At 37.5% G+C, this 18,279-nt stretch overlaps 2 protein-coding genes across 2 annotated transcripts; one reads left to right on the forward strand and one right to left on the reverse strand.

Moving 5' to 3' along the window:
• The first annotated feature begins 196 nt into the window (after positions 1 to 196).
• Positions 197 to 11,262, forward strand: LOC132101530 (integrator complex subunit 14-like). The gene is made up of 12 exons (XM_059506565.1): positions 197 to 277; positions 781 to 1,061; positions 1,148 to 1,255; positions 2,008 to 2,163; positions 2,456 to 2,574; positions 4,177 to 4,319; positions 4,803 to 4,895; positions 9,374 to 9,518; positions 9,714 to 9,847; positions 10,258 to 10,376; positions 10,472 to 10,537; positions 10,667 to 11,262. The coding sequence occupies exons 2-12, from the start codon at positions 840 to 842 to the stop codon at positions 10,916 to 10,918; spliced, it is 1,557 nt and encodes a 518-aa protein (XP_059362548.1). The 5' UTR covers positions 197 to 277; positions 781 to 839; the 3' UTR covers positions 10,919 to 11,262.
• Positions 10,960 to 17,660, reverse strand: LOC132101531 (very-long-chain (3R)-3-hydroxyacyl-CoA dehydratase-like). Its single transcript, XM_059506566.1, has 11 exons — positions 17,496 to 17,660; positions 15,345 to 15,387; positions 15,192 to 15,265; positions 14,913 to 15,077; positions 14,768 to 14,816; positions 14,550 to 14,660; positions 13,886 to 14,013; positions 13,662 to 13,774; positions 12,413 to 12,519; positions 12,128 to 12,259; positions 10,960 to 11,907 (listed from the first exon to the last, which is right to left on the reverse strand). Exons 1-11 carry the CDS (start codon positions 17,574 to 17,576, stop codon positions 11,831 to 11,833), a joined length of 1,080 nt encoding a protein of 359 aa, XP_059362549.1. The 5' UTR covers positions 17,577 to 17,660; the 3' UTR covers positions 10,960 to 11,830.
• Positions 17,661 to 18,279: the final 619 nt, after the last annotated feature.

Here is an 18,279-nt window from a genome sequence, read left to right on the forward strand (position 1 = left end):
GTTATGGATTATGGTTTACAGATTATTATCAAATTGGCCCACAATAAAATTTGTAACTGATTCTAACAGTTTTTGTCCACAACATTATCCTATATATGTACTTTTTAGTATAGGCTATCTCTTGTATATTTTTATTTATATTAAGATACAACTTTTATAATATAATTTTCTCTAGCGTGTTCTCGACTAGGAACTAGTTAACATGTTCCTTTTGTTTCCAAACGGTCTTGTTATCACGGTGCACACTTGGGTTAAGGAGACGGGATTTCAGCGATGGGTAAAATTGTAACATTTTGTTGAAATATTCGAAAGTTGGTTTGCATATCTAACTAAGGAGTTGAATTCGAAAATACCTACTGCATATAAAACGTTTATAATCATTCTGAGTCAAATTTACAGTGAGAACGTTTGGCAGGACACTGACATAGCAACATTCTTATTTACTTTTTTTGTTCTGTATCATTAAAAATGTAAACAGCCTAAGATTTGATGGTCTCCAGCCTGGTCAATCAGCTCTGGTTTTAGAGGGATTTTGTAAACTGGTCAGATTGGGAGACCAGTTGGCCATGAATAGTTTAAACCAGCAAAGACGAGCAAACCATCTTAAGCTGGTTTACGCTATTTTTGTTTGTTTATTTTTTCTTCTTCAGCAGAGTGTAACAATAACAAAAACCAGGGAAATTACTTTATTTGTGCGTTATCAATTAACCAGACGTGCTTGTGATGTCCACTCCAGAAGCCTCTTTGCTCACATTGTCATATGCTCCTGTTTTTACACAGATATCTCAAGCTTTCATTCATAACTGTTCTTCAAAGTGTAACGAGAAGAGCTTGCTACCATGCCCACTGTGGTTCTTTTGGACTCGTCACTGTCCATGACACGACCCGTGTCAGTGGAGGGCAGTGAGGAGTTTCAGAGAAAGAACCTGGCAGTTCATGGACTGACCATGCTGTTTGAACACATGGCCACAAACTACAGACTGGAGTTCACTTCACTTGTCTCCTTCTCCTCCCTCTGGGAGCTGATGGTGCCTTTCACCAGAGACTATAATACTCTGCAGGTAAAATCAGACCAGTTGTCATGCTGTCTACATAAAACATAAATTGTCTGGTCTCTTATTGTTATCTGTCATTCAATGTTTTGCAGGAAGCCTTGAATAACCTTGAAGACTTTGATAAAACCTGCCTAGAGGCTGCATTGCAAGGTGTTAGTAATATAGTACAGCAGGAATGGGGAACCTCTTGCCCATGCCAGGTAAAACAAACAAAAAATAAAAAAAACAGCAATAATTGAAAATAGTGTGAAGCATGCATATATAGTACACTTATAAATATATATTTATATGAATATAAATGTAATTTGTAAAAGACATATTTTTCTGAAATATATATATATATATATATATATACATATATATATATATATATATGTTTGTGTTTTTATATATATATACATAATAAATATACACAGTACACACATATATATATTATGTAAACAAAAACTTATTTTGGATACGATTAATCATGTTGGACACATTTTGGATGCGATTAATCAAGTTGGACTATACATTTAGATATAAATGTATTGTACTTTTTTAAATAGCTGGCAATGGGTTCGGTCTGTTTAGTTCATGGACATGAATGATGCTTTACACTGGTAACTGTTCCTGTGACTCAGTGGTAGAGCATTGTGTTAAAGGCGCAAAAGGTCACGGGTTCAATTCCCAGGGAACACACATACTGATAAAAATAAAAATGTATAGCCTGAATACACTGTAAGTCGCTTTGGATAAAAGGGTCTGCTAAATGCATAAATGTAAATGTAACTGCTTTAGTAGAAGGTCTAGATTTGAAACTTTTTTTATTTTTATATATATATACAATTGAGATAATTGTTCTGTTCTATTTTCTACAGATAATTATTTTTAGATATAATGCTAAATGTTTTGATTTGCCTGCATTGATGTTGTTTATCAGTGTTTATGTTGTTCTTATGGTGGCCTGTAGGTGGTTCTGGTGACTGATGGTGCACTTGGCATTGGTCGTGGATCTTTGCGTCATTCCCTGCAAACAGTAAAACAACGTGTGGAGGACAAGAAATTTCCACTGCCGTTCCCATTCCCTTCCAAACTCTATGTCATGTGCATTGCTAATGCAGAGGAGGTACATTAGTCTGTTTTACTGTCTCCTTACCATTGTTATTTTGTTATGATTAAGAGACTATTTTATATTCATCATTATTTTGAATGCGTTTTCATTTTGATATTTTCCGTTTTAATTTTAGTAATTTTGTTGTTTCTTTTGTTTTTATTAGTTCTTGTTTATTTTTTGTCTATGTACAAACATAGTTATTCCATTACAATGAACACACTCAAGAACATACTTTATTTTTTATAATGTCTTTATTTTATGTTTGTAATTTATTAAATCAATGTTGTTTTGATGTCCCCTGAAGCTCCAAGCTACGGATAGCATGGTTAACCTAGAACAGCTGATTAATTTGAATGGTGGAGAGGGTCAGATATACACTATGGAGGGACCCCTTTGTCTTAAAAGTGTCCAGTCTATGTTTGGGTGAGTAATGTTACTTTCTGCATACATACATTTGAAGACAAATTTATTAGCCACCTACAAAATATTTCATTATTTGTTTTTTAGTAATTCTGTTTAACAGAGATAAAAAAAATTTCAACACAGAATTTCAAAACATAATGTTTATTTAGGAAGCTTGTAATGTTTGTAATACAAATAGAAAATAATAACCTAGAATAAAAAAAGTCTACGGCCAAAATTATTAGCCCTATGATGTTAATAGTCAATTGTGTATCCCTTTTGCTTGATACAGCCTTTAGTTGTTTGTTGTAGTTTTTGACAAGTTTCAGGCATGTCTCCTGAGGAGGTGCAGCCTATTCCTCCTTAGCAAATCTCTCAAACTCCTCCAGATTTGTTGGTCTCCTGTTGGTCAGTGAGCCCCACAGATTTTCTGTTGGATTCAAATCTGGGTTTTGAGCAGGCCAGTCAGTGACATTCACTTTGCTCATTTGGAGGTAGTTCTACATCAGAAATGTAAATCTCTACATCAGGTATGCTTTGAGTCGCTATCATGCTGTAAAATAAAACGTTGACCCAAACCATCTTTAGTTGCCGATTGAGTGAGGTTGTCTTTCAAAATCTTTGAGTAGTCTTCCCTTTTCATGATTCCTTTGACCCTGACGAGATTCATCACTCCAAATCACTGAAACATCCCCACAGCATTACACTTCCAGCTCCATGTTTCACTCTGGAGATGGAGATGGTGTTCTTTGGGTTGAGCATCTGTCCCTTCTTCAAACATAGGCAACATCTCAATGGCTAAAGAGCTCTACTTTTGTCTCATCTGACTAAAGGACAAGTTTCTAAAATGCATAGTTTTTCTCCAGGTTGTCCTTTAAACTTCAGTCTCGCTTGGAAGTGTCTCCTCTTCAGAAGAGGAGATTTTCATGGCCGGAAACCTCACAGTCCATTCCTGTCCGGGCCTCTAGTGTCCGTCTTCATTGAGATATCAATCCAAGACTTGATTAAATCATTCACTAGTGTCTTGGCAGTTGTTCTTGGGTCTTTAGAAACCACTGTCAATAGTTTTCTTTTCAAAGTTTTTGAAATCTTTCTGCCTGTTCTCCACTGTGTGCGTCTCCTCAAATTCTTGATAATACTTCTCACGGCTGTTCTTGACACATTTGAAAATGCTTTGATAAACGTGTATATGCTTCTCCTCCTTTGTCAGCATTAATAATTATTTTTCTCAAGTCTAATCTATTTTTCTGTCTTTGCCATGATGACAGTACATATTATTTTACTTGTTTTTTGAAAGATACAAATTCTCATCCTACAGTGTAATTCAAAGGCTTAGAGGATTAATTAGTTTAATAAGACAAGTTAGGTTAGTTAGGCAAGTCATTAGACAACAGTGGTTTGCTCTGTAGCCAATCAGACTAGAATTTCATAATTAGCATTTTTTTTTATAATTATTTTATTCCAGGCTAATTTAAATAAGACTTTCTCCAGATGAAAATGCTCTGTTAAACATCACTTCAACTGTACTACTAAAAACTCTATATATTTTTGTATTTTATTGAATTTAGTGCATTCTGCTGTTTATGCAACATTTTGAGGTTAACATTACTTTTGTGTTGGCAGTAAGCTGATTGACCAGGCATACTCTCCCTTCCATGCGGTGCTGCGCTGTGGGAACCTGACTTCTGATGTGCAGGTCTTTCCCAGGCCAGAGCCAGTGACGATAGACGAGGAAGTGGATCCCATGCCCAGAACAGTGCAAACAGGTATGAGCAAAGAAGCTAGTGAAATATTGTGTCCTTAATGTTAAAGGCTTAATTCACCCCAAAATGATAATTCTGTCATTAATTACTCACCCTCGTGTGGTTCCAAACCCATAAGAGCTTCATTTATCTTCAGAACACAAATTAAGATATTTTTGATGAAATGTGAGTGCTCTCTGACCCTCCATACACAACATTGCAACTGTAATGTTCCCTGGTCCAGAAACATAGTAAGGACATCGGTAAAATAGTCCATGTGACATCAGTGACTCAACTTCAGTTTTGTGAGAATATTGTTGGAGACATCTTAAAGTGCTACTTTACATTTTAAGCCTTTATTCAGGCAATACATTTATTAAAAAAAAGTTTTTATTTGTTGCTAATCATTCTACATAGAGGGAATTGATTCTACCTAGATTCTACATAGAAGAAATTGGAGCAAAGTGCACTTGATAGTTCTTTTACTTTGATGTGTTTTATATATAGACTTGGAGATTGTGGGTTTTATTGAGATTGGAGATATCTCCAGCCCCCCGGTTTTATCCAGGCACCTGGTCCTTCCCATTGCTGTGAACAAAGGTCAGTATTTTACTTCATAATTTTTTCCCACAGTAGGTCATCTTATCCACATACTTATTTATTTTCTGTTACTTCTGTTGTAATGACAAAGCTGTTCAACTTGTTTATTTACAAAATACAAAATATATTTTAATATTATATATAAATATATTTAATATATAAACATAACCTATTATTCTTAAATATACAGTCGTGGCCAAAAGTTTTGAGAATTACATAAATATTAGTTTTCAAAAAGTTTGCTGCTAAACTGCTTTTAGATCTTTGTTTCAGTTGTTTCTGTGATGTACTGAAATATAATTACAAGCACTTCATACGTTTCAAAGGCTTTTATCGACAATTACATGACATTTATTCAAAGAGTCAGTATTTGTAGTGTTGGCCCTTCTTTTTCAGGACCTCTGCAATTCGACTGGGCATGCTCTCAATCAACTTCTGGGCCAAATCCTGACTTATAGCAACCCATTCTTTCATAATCACTTCTTGGAGTTTGTCAGAATTAGTGGGTTTTTGTTTGTCCACCCGCCTCGTGAGGATTGACCACAAGTTCTCAATGGGATTAAGATCTGGGGGGGTTCCAGGCTATGGACCCAAAATTTCAACATTCTGATCCCCGAGCCACTTAGTTATCACTTTTGCCTTATGGCACTGTGCTCCATCGTGCTGGAAATGCATTGTTCTTCACCAAACTGTTGTTGGATTGTTGGAAGAAGTTGCTGTTGGAGGGGGTTTTGGTACCATTCTTTATTCATGGCTTTGTTTTTGGGCAGAATTGTGAGTGAGCCCACTCCCTTGGATGAGAAGCAACCCCACACATGAATGGTGTCAGGATGCTTTACTGTTGGCATGACACAGGACTGATGGTAGCGCTCACCTTTTCTTCTCCGGACAAGCCTTTTTCCAGATGCCCCACACAATCGGAAAGGGGCTTCATCGGAGAATATGACTTTGCCCCAGTCCTCAGCAGTCCATTCACTATACTTTCTGCAGAAGATCAATCTGTCCCTGATGTTTTTTTTGTTTTTTTTTCTTTGCTGCCCTTCTTGACACCAGGCCATCTTCCAAAAGTCTTGGCCTCACTGTGCGTGCAGATGCGCTCACACCTGCCTGCTGCCATTCCTGAGCAAGCTCTGCACTGGTGGCACTCCGATCCCGCAGCTGAATCCTCTTTAGGAGACGATCCTGGCGCTTGCTGGACTTTCTTGGACGCCCTGAAGCCTTCTTTACAAGAATTGAACCTCTTTCCTTGAAGTTCTTGATGATCCTATAAATTGTTGATTTAGGTGCAATCTTAGTAGCCACAATATCCTTGCCTGTGAAGCCATTTTTATGCAACGCAATGATGGCTGCACACGTTTCTTTGCAGGTCACCATGGTTAACAATGGAAGAACAATGATTTCAAGCATCACCCTCCTTTAAAAGGCAGGGTAGGTAAAAAAAAATGTATAAAAAACTTTTTTTTCAAATATGTTTAAACTTTATTTATATATCAATACATAATTAAAATGTAAGTACTCTGAAAAAGAAAGTATAAAAATCGAGTGTAGTAGACCTCTCACGACTGTTTTAAAGACAGCTCATTATTTCCATTCACTCCACCCCCTCCCTTCTGGGCTCCTATAGATTATTTATCGTCTCTACTATGGCTCGCTAAGTAATGTTATGTTAGCTATATTACGCAGCTACGTGTGCTAATGACACATGCTTCGTGAAAAAAATATGTATGATCAAAATACAAAAAGAAAGATTTACCTGTCCAGCAGAAATAAAGCCATCAAGGAGTCACTTTTCAGCCCCTTGAGTTCCCTCAGTTCTCGCCATGGCTGGAAAGCCACGCCGATATTAACTCGCGTTTTATTTCTTTGTTTATCCAAAGACTTTTTGTTCATTGCCTTTTCTTGTACTGTTACTGTCTTCCTTTTTTTGCCTGGTTTGCCTTCACTAACTGCATAGGCTGGTACTGTGAATTTTGCTTGCTGTTTCTCTGCCATTGTTTTGGTATTCCTAGGATCCGTGCCTCTGGAATTCCACAAATCAAACGTGCGCGCGCAAGTGGGCAGGTCATGTGTGGCAAAAGGGTAGTTGCCATGGTTGCGAGAGAGTGACAGTCGCCTAAGCCAATCCTATGTTTCGTCCCGAAATGGAAATAATGAGCTGTGTTTAATACAGATTAAACGGTCTAGAGTCACTCGATTTTTACACTCTTTTTATCAGAGTACTTACATTTTAATTATGCATTGATATATATAGAAAGTTTAAACAAATTTGGAAGAAAGTTGTTTATACATTTATTACCAACCCTGCCTTTAACAGGTCAAGTCTGACATTCTAACCCAATCATCCTGACATAATGATCTTCAGCCTTGTGCTCGTCAACATTCTCACCTGAGTTAACAAGACGATTACTGAAATGTAATCCTCAGTCGGAAAAGGGTGGCTTGCCCACTTCAGGTTGGTGGAGAGTTCCTGCCTCAAGTGGAGGAGTTTAAGTATCTTGGGGTCTTGTTCACGAGTGAGGGAAGGATGGAACGGGAGATTGACAGACGGATCGGTGCAGCTTCTGCAGTAATGCGGTCGATGTACCGGTCTGTCGTGGTGAAGAAAGAGCTGAGCCGCAAGGCGAAGCTCTCGATTTACCGGTCAATCTACGTTCCTACTCTCACCTATGGTCATGAGCTTTGGGTCATGACCGAAAGGACAAGATCCCGGATACAGGCGGCCGAAATGAGCTTTCTCCGCAGGGTGGCTGGGCGATCCCTTAGAGATAGGGTGAGAAGCTCAGTCACCCGGGAGGAGCTCAGAGTAGAGCCGCTGCTCCTCCACATAGAGAGGGGTCAGTTGAGGTGGCTCGGGCATCTGTTCCGGATGCCTCCTGGACGCCTTCCCGGGAAGGTGTTCCGGGCGCGTCCCACTGGGAGGAGACCCCCCGGGGAAGACCTAGGACACGCTGGAGAGACTATGTCTCCCGGCTGGCCTGGGAACGCCTCGGTGTCCCCCCAGAAGAGCTGGAGGAAGTGTCTAGGGAGAGGGAAGTCTGGGGTTCTCTGCTTAGACTGCTGCCCCCGCGACCCGGCCCCGGATAAGCGGAAGATGGATGGATGGATGGATTACTGAAATGATCTCAGCAGGTCCTTTAATGACAGCAATGAAATGAAGTGGAAAGGTTTTTTTGGGATTAAGTAAATTTTCATGGCAAAGAAGGACTATGCAATTCATCTGATCACTCTTCATAACATTCTGGAGTATATGCAAATTGCTATTATAAAAACGTATTTAAGTAATTCTCAAAACTTTTGGCCACGACTGTATACATGCATGAGTTTGTATTTATTTATACATAATATACACATTACACACTATTATGTAAAGAATTCTTTTTATTTTGGATACGATTAATCGTTTAACAGCACTTAAATGTTTGTCTGTCTGTGTGTGTGTGTGTTGTGGAAATGTTGTGTTGAAAAAATGAGAATACCCTCAAAGTTACTAAATACATTTTTTGGTAAATATGTTGAAAGCCTTTAAAGAGAAGTGATGTCTTGACAATTATCTCACTATTCTTTGTTGTCTTGTCCTGTCAAAATAATGGAGTTCATTTAGAATTATTCATATTAATTTTCGAACAAGCAGAAGACACACCGGTTTCTCCGGTAGTGGGCGGAGCTAATGCGCAAATGGCAATTTCATTGGGTGGTGCTGATCTAGTACCGTCCCTGTTTTGATTTCAGCAAATCAGTTTGACCAAACGCAGACAACGTGATTAATATTCATGATCCCAGCAGCTCATCAATTCATAGTGCATTGTATATACATTAGTATGATAGTAGAATTAGTAGTAGTATTATCTTTTAATAATAATTAATATGATCTATTACTATTTTTTTTACAGAAACCCTCAATGACCAAAAATATCTTAAGCATCACCACCAGTCTTAAGTTCAGTTAAAATGACAAATATGCATTCATTAGGCCTAAAAGTTAATTTTTACATAAAGGCATTGTGCTAGAAATATTACTATTATTTAGTAAAATGTAAGTGATACTGCTACTACTGTTGAAAAAATTTATAAAACATTATTTTTTAAAGAAATAAATCACAATATTTCTTCCATGTTTTAATTTTAATAGAAAATCCCCTTTTATTTACCAAAAATAAAATGTTTGAATTTCATAAAAGACAAATTAAATTTGGGTGAAACTTGTTTACTGTTTTTCATAATTATATAACTTTAGTAGAAAAACTTTAAACACAATTGTAAACAAGTATAAAGAATGGCATTGGTTTTATTTTTAGTGCTAAAAAGTTTTTTTTTTTTAATTAGCATATTTGTGTGTTTTGCTTTGGTACCGAGAATCGTGGATTTTCACTGGTATCGGTACCTAATACTGAAATTTTGGTACCATGACAACACTACTTGGGATTGCCAGGAATCATATTTATTGCTGGGGCTCACAGGCATATTGTTTGGCTTGACAGAGGGGGATGAGATCGGTACGGGGGCCACTGATGACACAGAGGAAGAAACCTCCACAAATCAGATGGCTGGAAAGAGCCCAAACTTCTGTGTTCTTCTACATGGCAGCCTAAAGGTGGAGGGGATGGTGGCACTTGTACAACTAGGGTAAGGATCAATATAAAAATATGCATCTGCCTTTTCATAAGCATTCAAAATGTTGGCATTACATTAAAAATTAGCTTTTAGTGAATTGCACTGTCAAATTAGAAGAATTTGTTTTCATCTCCAGCATATTTGAGATGAATAATCTAGTTACTGTGAAATCAAAGTTTTCCCTGTCCATAATGTTTCCTCTGGCAGGCCTGACTGGTTCGGGATGCTTTATTCCCAGGCAGACAGTAAGAAGAAGTCCAATCTAATGATGTCACTCTTCGAGCCTGGCTCCGAGCCTCTGCCCTGGCTAGGCAGAATATCACAGCTTGGCCCTGCCTCAGGTAGCAAGTTTTTACTCATTATTCAGTCATTTTATGTAAGAGCCGCACTAAAACAGCATAAAAAATAAACTACACTGTATTGTTTTATGCATTGTGTTCAAGTAGTTAATAATTAATACACTGAAACAAAAGTAACCTGGATGGTTTACATCCAAAAGTAACCTGGATGGTTCACTGAGTTCAGTTAGGAAACTTGTAGGTAAATAACACAAGGTTCAGGGATAACGGTAATCCCGCACTTTTGCATGATTAAATATTTATTTTATTCTCTCATGCTTTGGTACCTTCTGAGAATGGAGGAACACATAAAACATAATAAAAAATATTTGCTCATTGTTTAAATAAGGTTTTGCTTACTGGACAGACATAAATATCTGTTGACTATGATTCTTTGTTTGGATGACCTACAGATGCAGCTGAGAATCCCTATGGCGAAGATGACAGTAAAAGTCCTTTTCCCATACAGCCAAAACACAAAAGAAGCTATGGTCAAAACGTTACTGTCTGGATTAAAGCCAGTGGACTGCAGGTATACACCTGAATACTACACTAAATTTAATATATTTGACAGGACACTAATTAAAAGTCATTTCACTAAACTTTTTTTTATACTCACACCTTCAGACAGATGTACAAAAAATTCTCCGTAATGCAAGAAAACTGCCAGAAAAAACACAAACCTTTTATAAGGTGGGTATTTATATTATATTCATATTACATAATACATTTTTTTTTAAATAACGTTTATTATATAGAAAGGATATCATATGTAGATGTATGACCCTTTTTTGTTGTGAAATGTTATTTTTATCACTGTAGGAACTGAACCGTCTGAGGAAGGCCGCTCTTGCCTTTGGTTTCTGGGAGCTTTTAAAGAATGTGGCTGAACTTTTGGAGAGAGAGTGTACGCTGCTTTCTGACTCCGCCCATCCCGATGCCGCCTTCCAGCTCTCTCATGCTGCCCAGCAGCTCAAACTGGCTAGCAGTGGAGACTCCAAGTATGCAGCCTATGAACACAGTATCACCCCCATGCTCACTGATTTCTCAGGGGGAGGAGCCGACAGAATATAGAGGATGGAGGTACACAGTTCATTGGACAACTTCCAAATCAGTTATAGAGGAATGTACCTTTATTTAAAAACTTTGCTCAATGCAAAATGTTTGTCCAAGGGGAAACAAGTTACTGCAGTAGAATCTCACAAATGTGGCATTTTCAATGTTGTAGTAGTTGCCAGAAAGGTTTGGAAACATGTGACATAAATTATGACATTGAACACTCAATTTGAGGAAAGAAAAACATTCATTGCTTTTCCAAGAAAATGCATTTAGAGAGTTTGGAATCTGTTTTCAGACCCGCAGCTGTTTGTGTAAATAACTTTTTCTAACAACGACCAATAAAAATGAAACTTCCTTTAGTTTGTGCTTAATAATAGTCATCTGAAAATCAATGCTTCGTTTCATTGAAATTTAATTAAACATTTCACTGTTTCATTTACACCTTCACATCCAGTTCCCACATCCAGCGCCACTGAATCAGCTCTTCTCATGTGATTCAAATGCTTCATGATGTTTTCCCTGAGGTTCATGGTCTATGTTGTTATCTACTACAACACATCTCAGGGAATGACAGGAAAATAAAATGTTGCTTCAGTAAACCTGTCACACAGCTAATCTACAACACCAAACACACAAGCATACTGCATATAGATGGAATGATACAATGTATAAATACCTTCATGGTCCTGGTTTGAGAAGATCTATTTCTTACTAGTGTTTTAAATGAATCATCCATATCCTCTACAACTCGGACATGGTCTTTCAGCATGTAAAAAAAGTAAATGCAATTGAGATGGTGTTTGAAAGAATGTGTTTGAATTCTCTGTGAGGGAGGGCAAATGTAAAGAAAGAAAATGAAGGCTGCAAATTAAGAAAAAGAAAACCGAGATACACATGGAGAGTGAAATGTGGCTTCCCCTTCCCCTCTCAGTTGGCTTTCCTCTTTTTTGTGCGAAACCGTCTACTCCTTTGCTTGAAGAGGTGGCGGAAGTTGATGAAGAGCCCTGAAATTGTCCAAAATATATTTATGTTGCATAGCAGTTATACTCTTTTACAGGGTCCCCACAGACATGGAGATCATGGAAATATTAGGGAATTTAAAAATATTAACGTCATAATAGTGTAATGGCAATTTATACTCAGTTTATGCTCAAAATGCCTATCAATAATACATTGGACAAACATTGTGGATTCACTTCTTTGCATGCTTTTTTTGGACCTTACCCAAGAACATGATCACCAGGTAGAGCTGCAGGATGTAGGAAAAGCTGAGAGAGGTGCCAATGGCTTTAGGCAGAGGAATACTGAGGAGTTTGGTTTCATCAAAGATGGGGATGGACTGGATCACCGCCACAGCTGATCATAATATAAGGGAGCATTACCAAAGCTGTCAGTTACACGTGCACATTATATATAAATGTCTCGCCTTCAGCCCATCATGATTTTTCCTTCTGGTAGGGCTAAACTAAAGATTATTACTTAATAATCTACTTAATTTAGAAAACATACCTTCAGCTAGAACTCCGAGAGGGTACAGCGGTATCCATATGGTGTATCTCAACCAAGTTAACAACTTCCATTCAGTATCAATGCAGGCCAACATGTAGAAAGGATACCTATGATTCATTTTTACAAATGCAGGATTAGATCCATTTTCATTCAACAAAAGTCCCTTTTAGGATTGAGCTGTAGGGCTCAGATGATTACAACAACAACAACACTGCTTTTTAAATTAAAATAGAAAAATACACTACCATGTAAAAAGTTTTGAAAGATATTTACGTTCTGTTATACTGCATTGATTAGATCAAAAATACATTTAAACAACATTGTGAAACTAATATAATTCACTCCGGTCTTCACTGTCACGTGATCCTTGATTTGACGCTCAGGAAAAATTTCTGATTGAAAACAGCTGATTAAAATTTTTTGAGAAACCATTTTTTTTTTCAGGATTCGTTAATGAATACAAATTTCAAAAGCTAAATCCATAAATATAATAGAACAGCATTTATTTAAAATCTAAATCTTTTGTAATTGTTTGAATCCCTTTACTGCCACTTTTGAATAACTGAATGCTGAATAAAAAAAAAATCTTAGTGACCCCAAACTTTTTAAGTTAGTGGTGTGTGTGTGTGTGTGTGTGTGTGTGTGTGTGTGTGTATATATATATATATATATATATAAAATCCAAACAAATCACAAAAATGTAACATACAAAACTTCTCATTTCTCACTTATAATTTGTCATATGAACTAGTTACATTACTTTCAGCCCTAGTTTTGAGGGACTGACTGCCATTTCACTATTTGCACACAGATGTGTGTCTCCTAGTGATAAATTGTGAGAGTGCACAGGAATAAAATGATAGCGGAAGAAGTGTGGATAAACTGTTGCTCTACAGAAACCACATCACTGATTAAAGAGCAAAGAACATAAAAAGGCCTAAAATCATAAATATACATATTTATACATATACCAAGCTGAAAAAGATACACCGGTAAACTTCTTTCAAATGTAGCATGTATTCTGTTGCTGTAATTCCAATTAAGGTTCTAATTTTCAATATATTTTGGAAAGAGAAAATGCATTTGCTTTAACAAACCTGACTGCAAATAGGAAGTTAAAATATTAGCATAAAGAAGAGGATATCCTGTAGATAAAGAATGCAGTCTACCCCACCACACAAGCTCCTACATTTCCACATCATCAGCAGAAACTGCTCTTAATAAACATGCACATGTAACTATTAATTACCTGAATATTTCAATCATACTCCATAGATAGAAGACAAAGAAGACCACTGGCTTGTTCTGCATATCCTCTAAAATGCCAAATATGACGAAAAGGATGAAGTTCCTCCCCATCACCTTTAACAACAGGAATGTAAATATCTCACTGTCATTAAATTGATTATTCAAAGCAGTATATAATGAAGTGCGTTGAATTGGTTACAAATGCATGAGGCGCACCAGACATACCTGAATGAAAGCAGGCATGACTCCAGTCTTAACCAGCCCAACAGCAGGATTAATAATCTCCATTACTGCCAGCATCTGACAGAAGTACATCACGTCGGCAATAGTATGAAATGTGTCGTAGAAAGAATCTGTTGGGTAAAAAACAGTGAAGACCATACTGAACTCCGAGCAAAGACAACTTTGGAGAACCACTTTACACCAACCAATTACAGTGGCTTTTTCACACAGCTCATAATTCATCCTAAATAATTCATCCTATTCCATATTTGTGGTGTCAGTATCATTGATTGGATGAACACAGCACACAACTGCAAAAGCTGTGCTTACCATGTTTCAGAGCAGAGGTTTCTTAACCCCTGGGTAAAAACCTCACTTGTAAAATGCCCAGCGAGAATTTACAATTTTTAACCTGTGTTTGAAAGGGATTTAGAAGCCCTAAACTGAATTATTTCTCTCTCTCTTTCTATTACATATATATATATATATATATATATATATATATACACACACACACACACACACAAAAATTTGCATAACAGACCAGGCAGGCCTTCTGTATAAAAAAAAAAAATGCAAATGAGATGCATTTCCTCACAACAATATCAGCTAAAAAGCAGAAGTGTATCTTTAAACTGCTTACAAAAAGCTGAAAAACTAGACTAACCTTGGCCAAGAATGAACAAACGTACAGTCATGTTGACAAATATCCAGGAATAACCGAGGAACTGGACCAAGTTGTACATAAAGAGAAAACCTTTTTTCAAGCCAAGAAAAGCTGTAAACACAGGAACATAAAAAGAGTAATGAAAACATGGTTATTATTTGGTAAGCTGACACAATGTGTTTACTTTCTACTTGGAAAAAAAATCAGTATATACTCACGGTCCTTACGAACCCTTGACTCAGTGTTGATTTTATTCATTTTCTCTTCCTGTGTACAGACAACCGTTTAATACATCAGACATCAGTGAAGCTCCTCAAGTAGAACAAATAATTAGTGTTTTTGGTTATTAGTAAACCTCTTCACCTTCTCTCTGAGCTCCATTTCTGCATCTGATTCATCCAGCCAGCGGTCAAAATCAGGTGCTAAAAACAGAGGCTTCTTCTCTTGCTTAGTGAGTCGATCCCACCAGGCGTGCTCCTGCTTCTTTACTGTGATATTCACCTGCCGCTGGGTGGATTTGTGTTTCACCTGTAGACACAAACATTTTCATGTTCATTCTGTGCTTCATTATGCAACCAAATACTTTATATATAGATGCTTTCAGAAATTTCTCACAACAGTATAAAGGAAGATGGTTGTTACCTCAGGTTTAACAGGTTTTAGGAATTCCAGACTGAATTTATATTCATTTTCTCCTTTCGCTCCGTGCCCTTGACCTCGAAAAGAGCAGAAGAAACAGAAGTCACACAACTGAACAGAAAGAGCATCCAGTTGACGGTTAGTCGGGAGAGGTACCTTTGAAGTGAAGGATGTTCTCTTCGACACCAATACTGAGTCTCTGTGCGAGACAAAACGAGTACAAAGAAGTGTGAAGTCAAGATTCAAGCTCCTCCTCCCACTGCCTGCTTTATCAGTACAATGCCTTCAAATGCACCATGCATCAAACAGATATTATAATGCCCAGAAAAAATAATGAAGCTTCAATAATATATAGAATACATAATAAAAAAAAGTCAGGCTTTCTGATATTCCATGTATTTTTAAATGGTTACAGCATCTGAAATGAACTTATTTTATACATTCACACTTGACCAGCAGACCAATATTATAACAGATTTTTACTTTTTTCTTGCTCCGTGGAAACCCTGCTGTTTTCATGAGGTTTCAGTAAAATATTATAACGTACTGAACAGTTAATAACAGCGGTTCTCAACTAGGGGCCAATGTCCTCTAAGGGGCCTCAGCAAACTTGGGTGCCGCTGCCGCAAGATTAAATAAAGACAAAACAAGCATTAAATAAGCTAAAGCAACTAAAAATCATGAAATCTGTTATTTGATTCAACCCTTAACTGTGTTTTTTCTTTGATAAAATATAAAAGTGTTATTTGTAAACCTGATAAACTATATATTGTATTTGTGAATACTTGGGGCTTGTGTTGACAGGGTTGGAAATGAAAATCACATAGTTTGACCTATGTATGGTATTTATTTTTCTTTTGCCATTCTGACTTATTGGAGACATACTAAGGTAACAATGTAACAGCTTTCTAAACTGTTTTAACAGTTATTTGCATAAAGGGACGTCACAGCAAACCTATTAATATACCACAGCAATACCACCTTGGTTCCAGAGCTCTCGTGGCAGAAGTATATTCAGTCTATTCACTTTAATAAGAAGACTGGTCAAACAAGCTTTAACCTGCCCTGAGAAAGCATTTAGGGGGAAATGGGCAGAAGATGCTCCTCCTGTGTCAGAACCTGGATAGTAAATAAAACCTGCTCTGTCATTGTAACTAGGCCAGATGGTTGGTGGGTTCAGCAGGATCACTTCCTGATCTCCCTTTCAGTAATAATCTTCATTTTTATCCTCTGTGACCTAGGCTTGATGCAAGCCCTGTCAACAGACTTACAGAGACTGTTGTTATTAATGTAGTGTAGTAAATATAAGCGGACTACGCCACCTCCTTATTTAAGGCAGGAGGAGCCCTCTAGGGGTCACAATACGGATTATGGACAACAAATGTAGTTTGTAACAAAGGGTAACAATTTTATTGTTCCAATAGAACCATCAAATGTTAAAAACATTCACAGAAGTTGGAATTGGCTCTCCTCAAGACCGCAAGAGGGTCGGGCCTGCTCTTGTGGACCTCCTACCACCTGTAAGAGACAGAAGAAGACAGAAGAAACCCCACAGCATACACTGCAAATAAGTAGTAACCTTTAAGTCACTATTTCAGTGCCAACTTCCAGTACACACCACACAGCAGTGTCACACCAGCCAAATCACCCACACCGAAGGAGGTCTAGTGTAGATGCAGGCCCGGCCCTGTACAAAGCCTCTGACCACTGGAACACACAAAAGAGGAGAGCAGTACCAAAGAAAACAAAACAAATGACAAATAACATTTAAGATCAAAATCAATATCAAATAACAATAAACCACAATACAAATCTAAAATATACAAGAAACAGTGGCTGGTCTGCCCTTCAGCGAAAGTACAACTGCAACACAGTTACCCAATCTCAGCTCTCAATCCCCAAACATGATTGATAAAAGGTACGTTATTCAGTATTCCAACACGGCCATCAGCCCATTGAAGGTACCGCAGCAATAAATGTTTGTCTGCCTCATTTCCCAGACAGAGAATAAACCTCTTAAATAATCAGCCTACGAAAGAGTACGGAGGCTGCACGTTGAGCACAACAGACACACGCCAGAACTGCAGAAAAACCACCACCTATTGCTGCAAGAACCCTTTATGCGATCTTAATGATAGAACTAACCATCTACACCTGAAACTAGTTGCTGGCCAGTCTCCTCCCACATTAATCACTATTCATTTTACAGTTCTGTAACCTACGATCTGGATTTGCATATATATTAAAAACAATAAATGCGAAAAGAACTATAATTTAAAAATTGCCCAAAAGCAGGTTTGTTATTACCTGTGCATCACTGATCTCCACTCGCAGGTATATCTCCCCGTGCCGCTGAGCCCAGTACACGTGAGGTGTGAGAAGCTGCATTACAAATATTCACATTCAATAATGCGCCTTACTCAGATTTAACAATGAATGACAGGCTATGTAAATCTTGCAACAAGCAGCCGTAAGACGTTTCTAAGTATTCTGTCATACGAGTGCGCGTGCGTGCACGTGTCGTGAAATCAACACTCACCGCCCACTTTTACTAATTCCGGAAGTATCCAATTTATTTTCTATAAAATATAAAAAGTAAAAAGGTTTTAAGCCTCGAATCGAACCACCCGGCCCTGAGACAAGTCACAGCTTTCAAACATTTATTTAAGGAAACGGAAAACGGAGAAAATGTCAACGGTACAAGACAATGAACTACGCTACCCATGAAGCACTGCGAATGACGTAATCGAACAAATGAACAACATGCGAAATGAAGAAATAAATACAATGTGCAATGCAAAACTATCAATTTATCGATTCTTATTATAAGTATGAAATATTTACAATATTTAATATCCTGAGCTGTCTTCGTGATTATGGGTAACGTTAGCACAACTCGTCACTGGGAATTACTTTTTTTTTTTAATGAAGTTCAAATTATATTTCCTTCTCACAAATAAAGGCTTACATCATCTTATATGTAAGGATATTATCAGTTTGACGGCTTCGTATGTCCTTTTACTCGGTAATTCCAGCCAGCGACGGCGCTGTGACGATGTTTGTAACAGCTCCAATGTTTACGGAAGTAAAC

The sequence above is a fragment of the Carassius carassius genome, chromosome 23 (genome assembly GCF_963082965.1).
Source record: "Carassius carassius chromosome 23, fCarCar2.1, whole genome shotgun sequence".
In the NCBI taxonomy this organism is placed as follows: domain Eukaryota; kingdom Metazoa; phylum Chordata; class Actinopteri; order Cypriniformes; family Cyprinidae; genus Carassius; species Carassius carassius.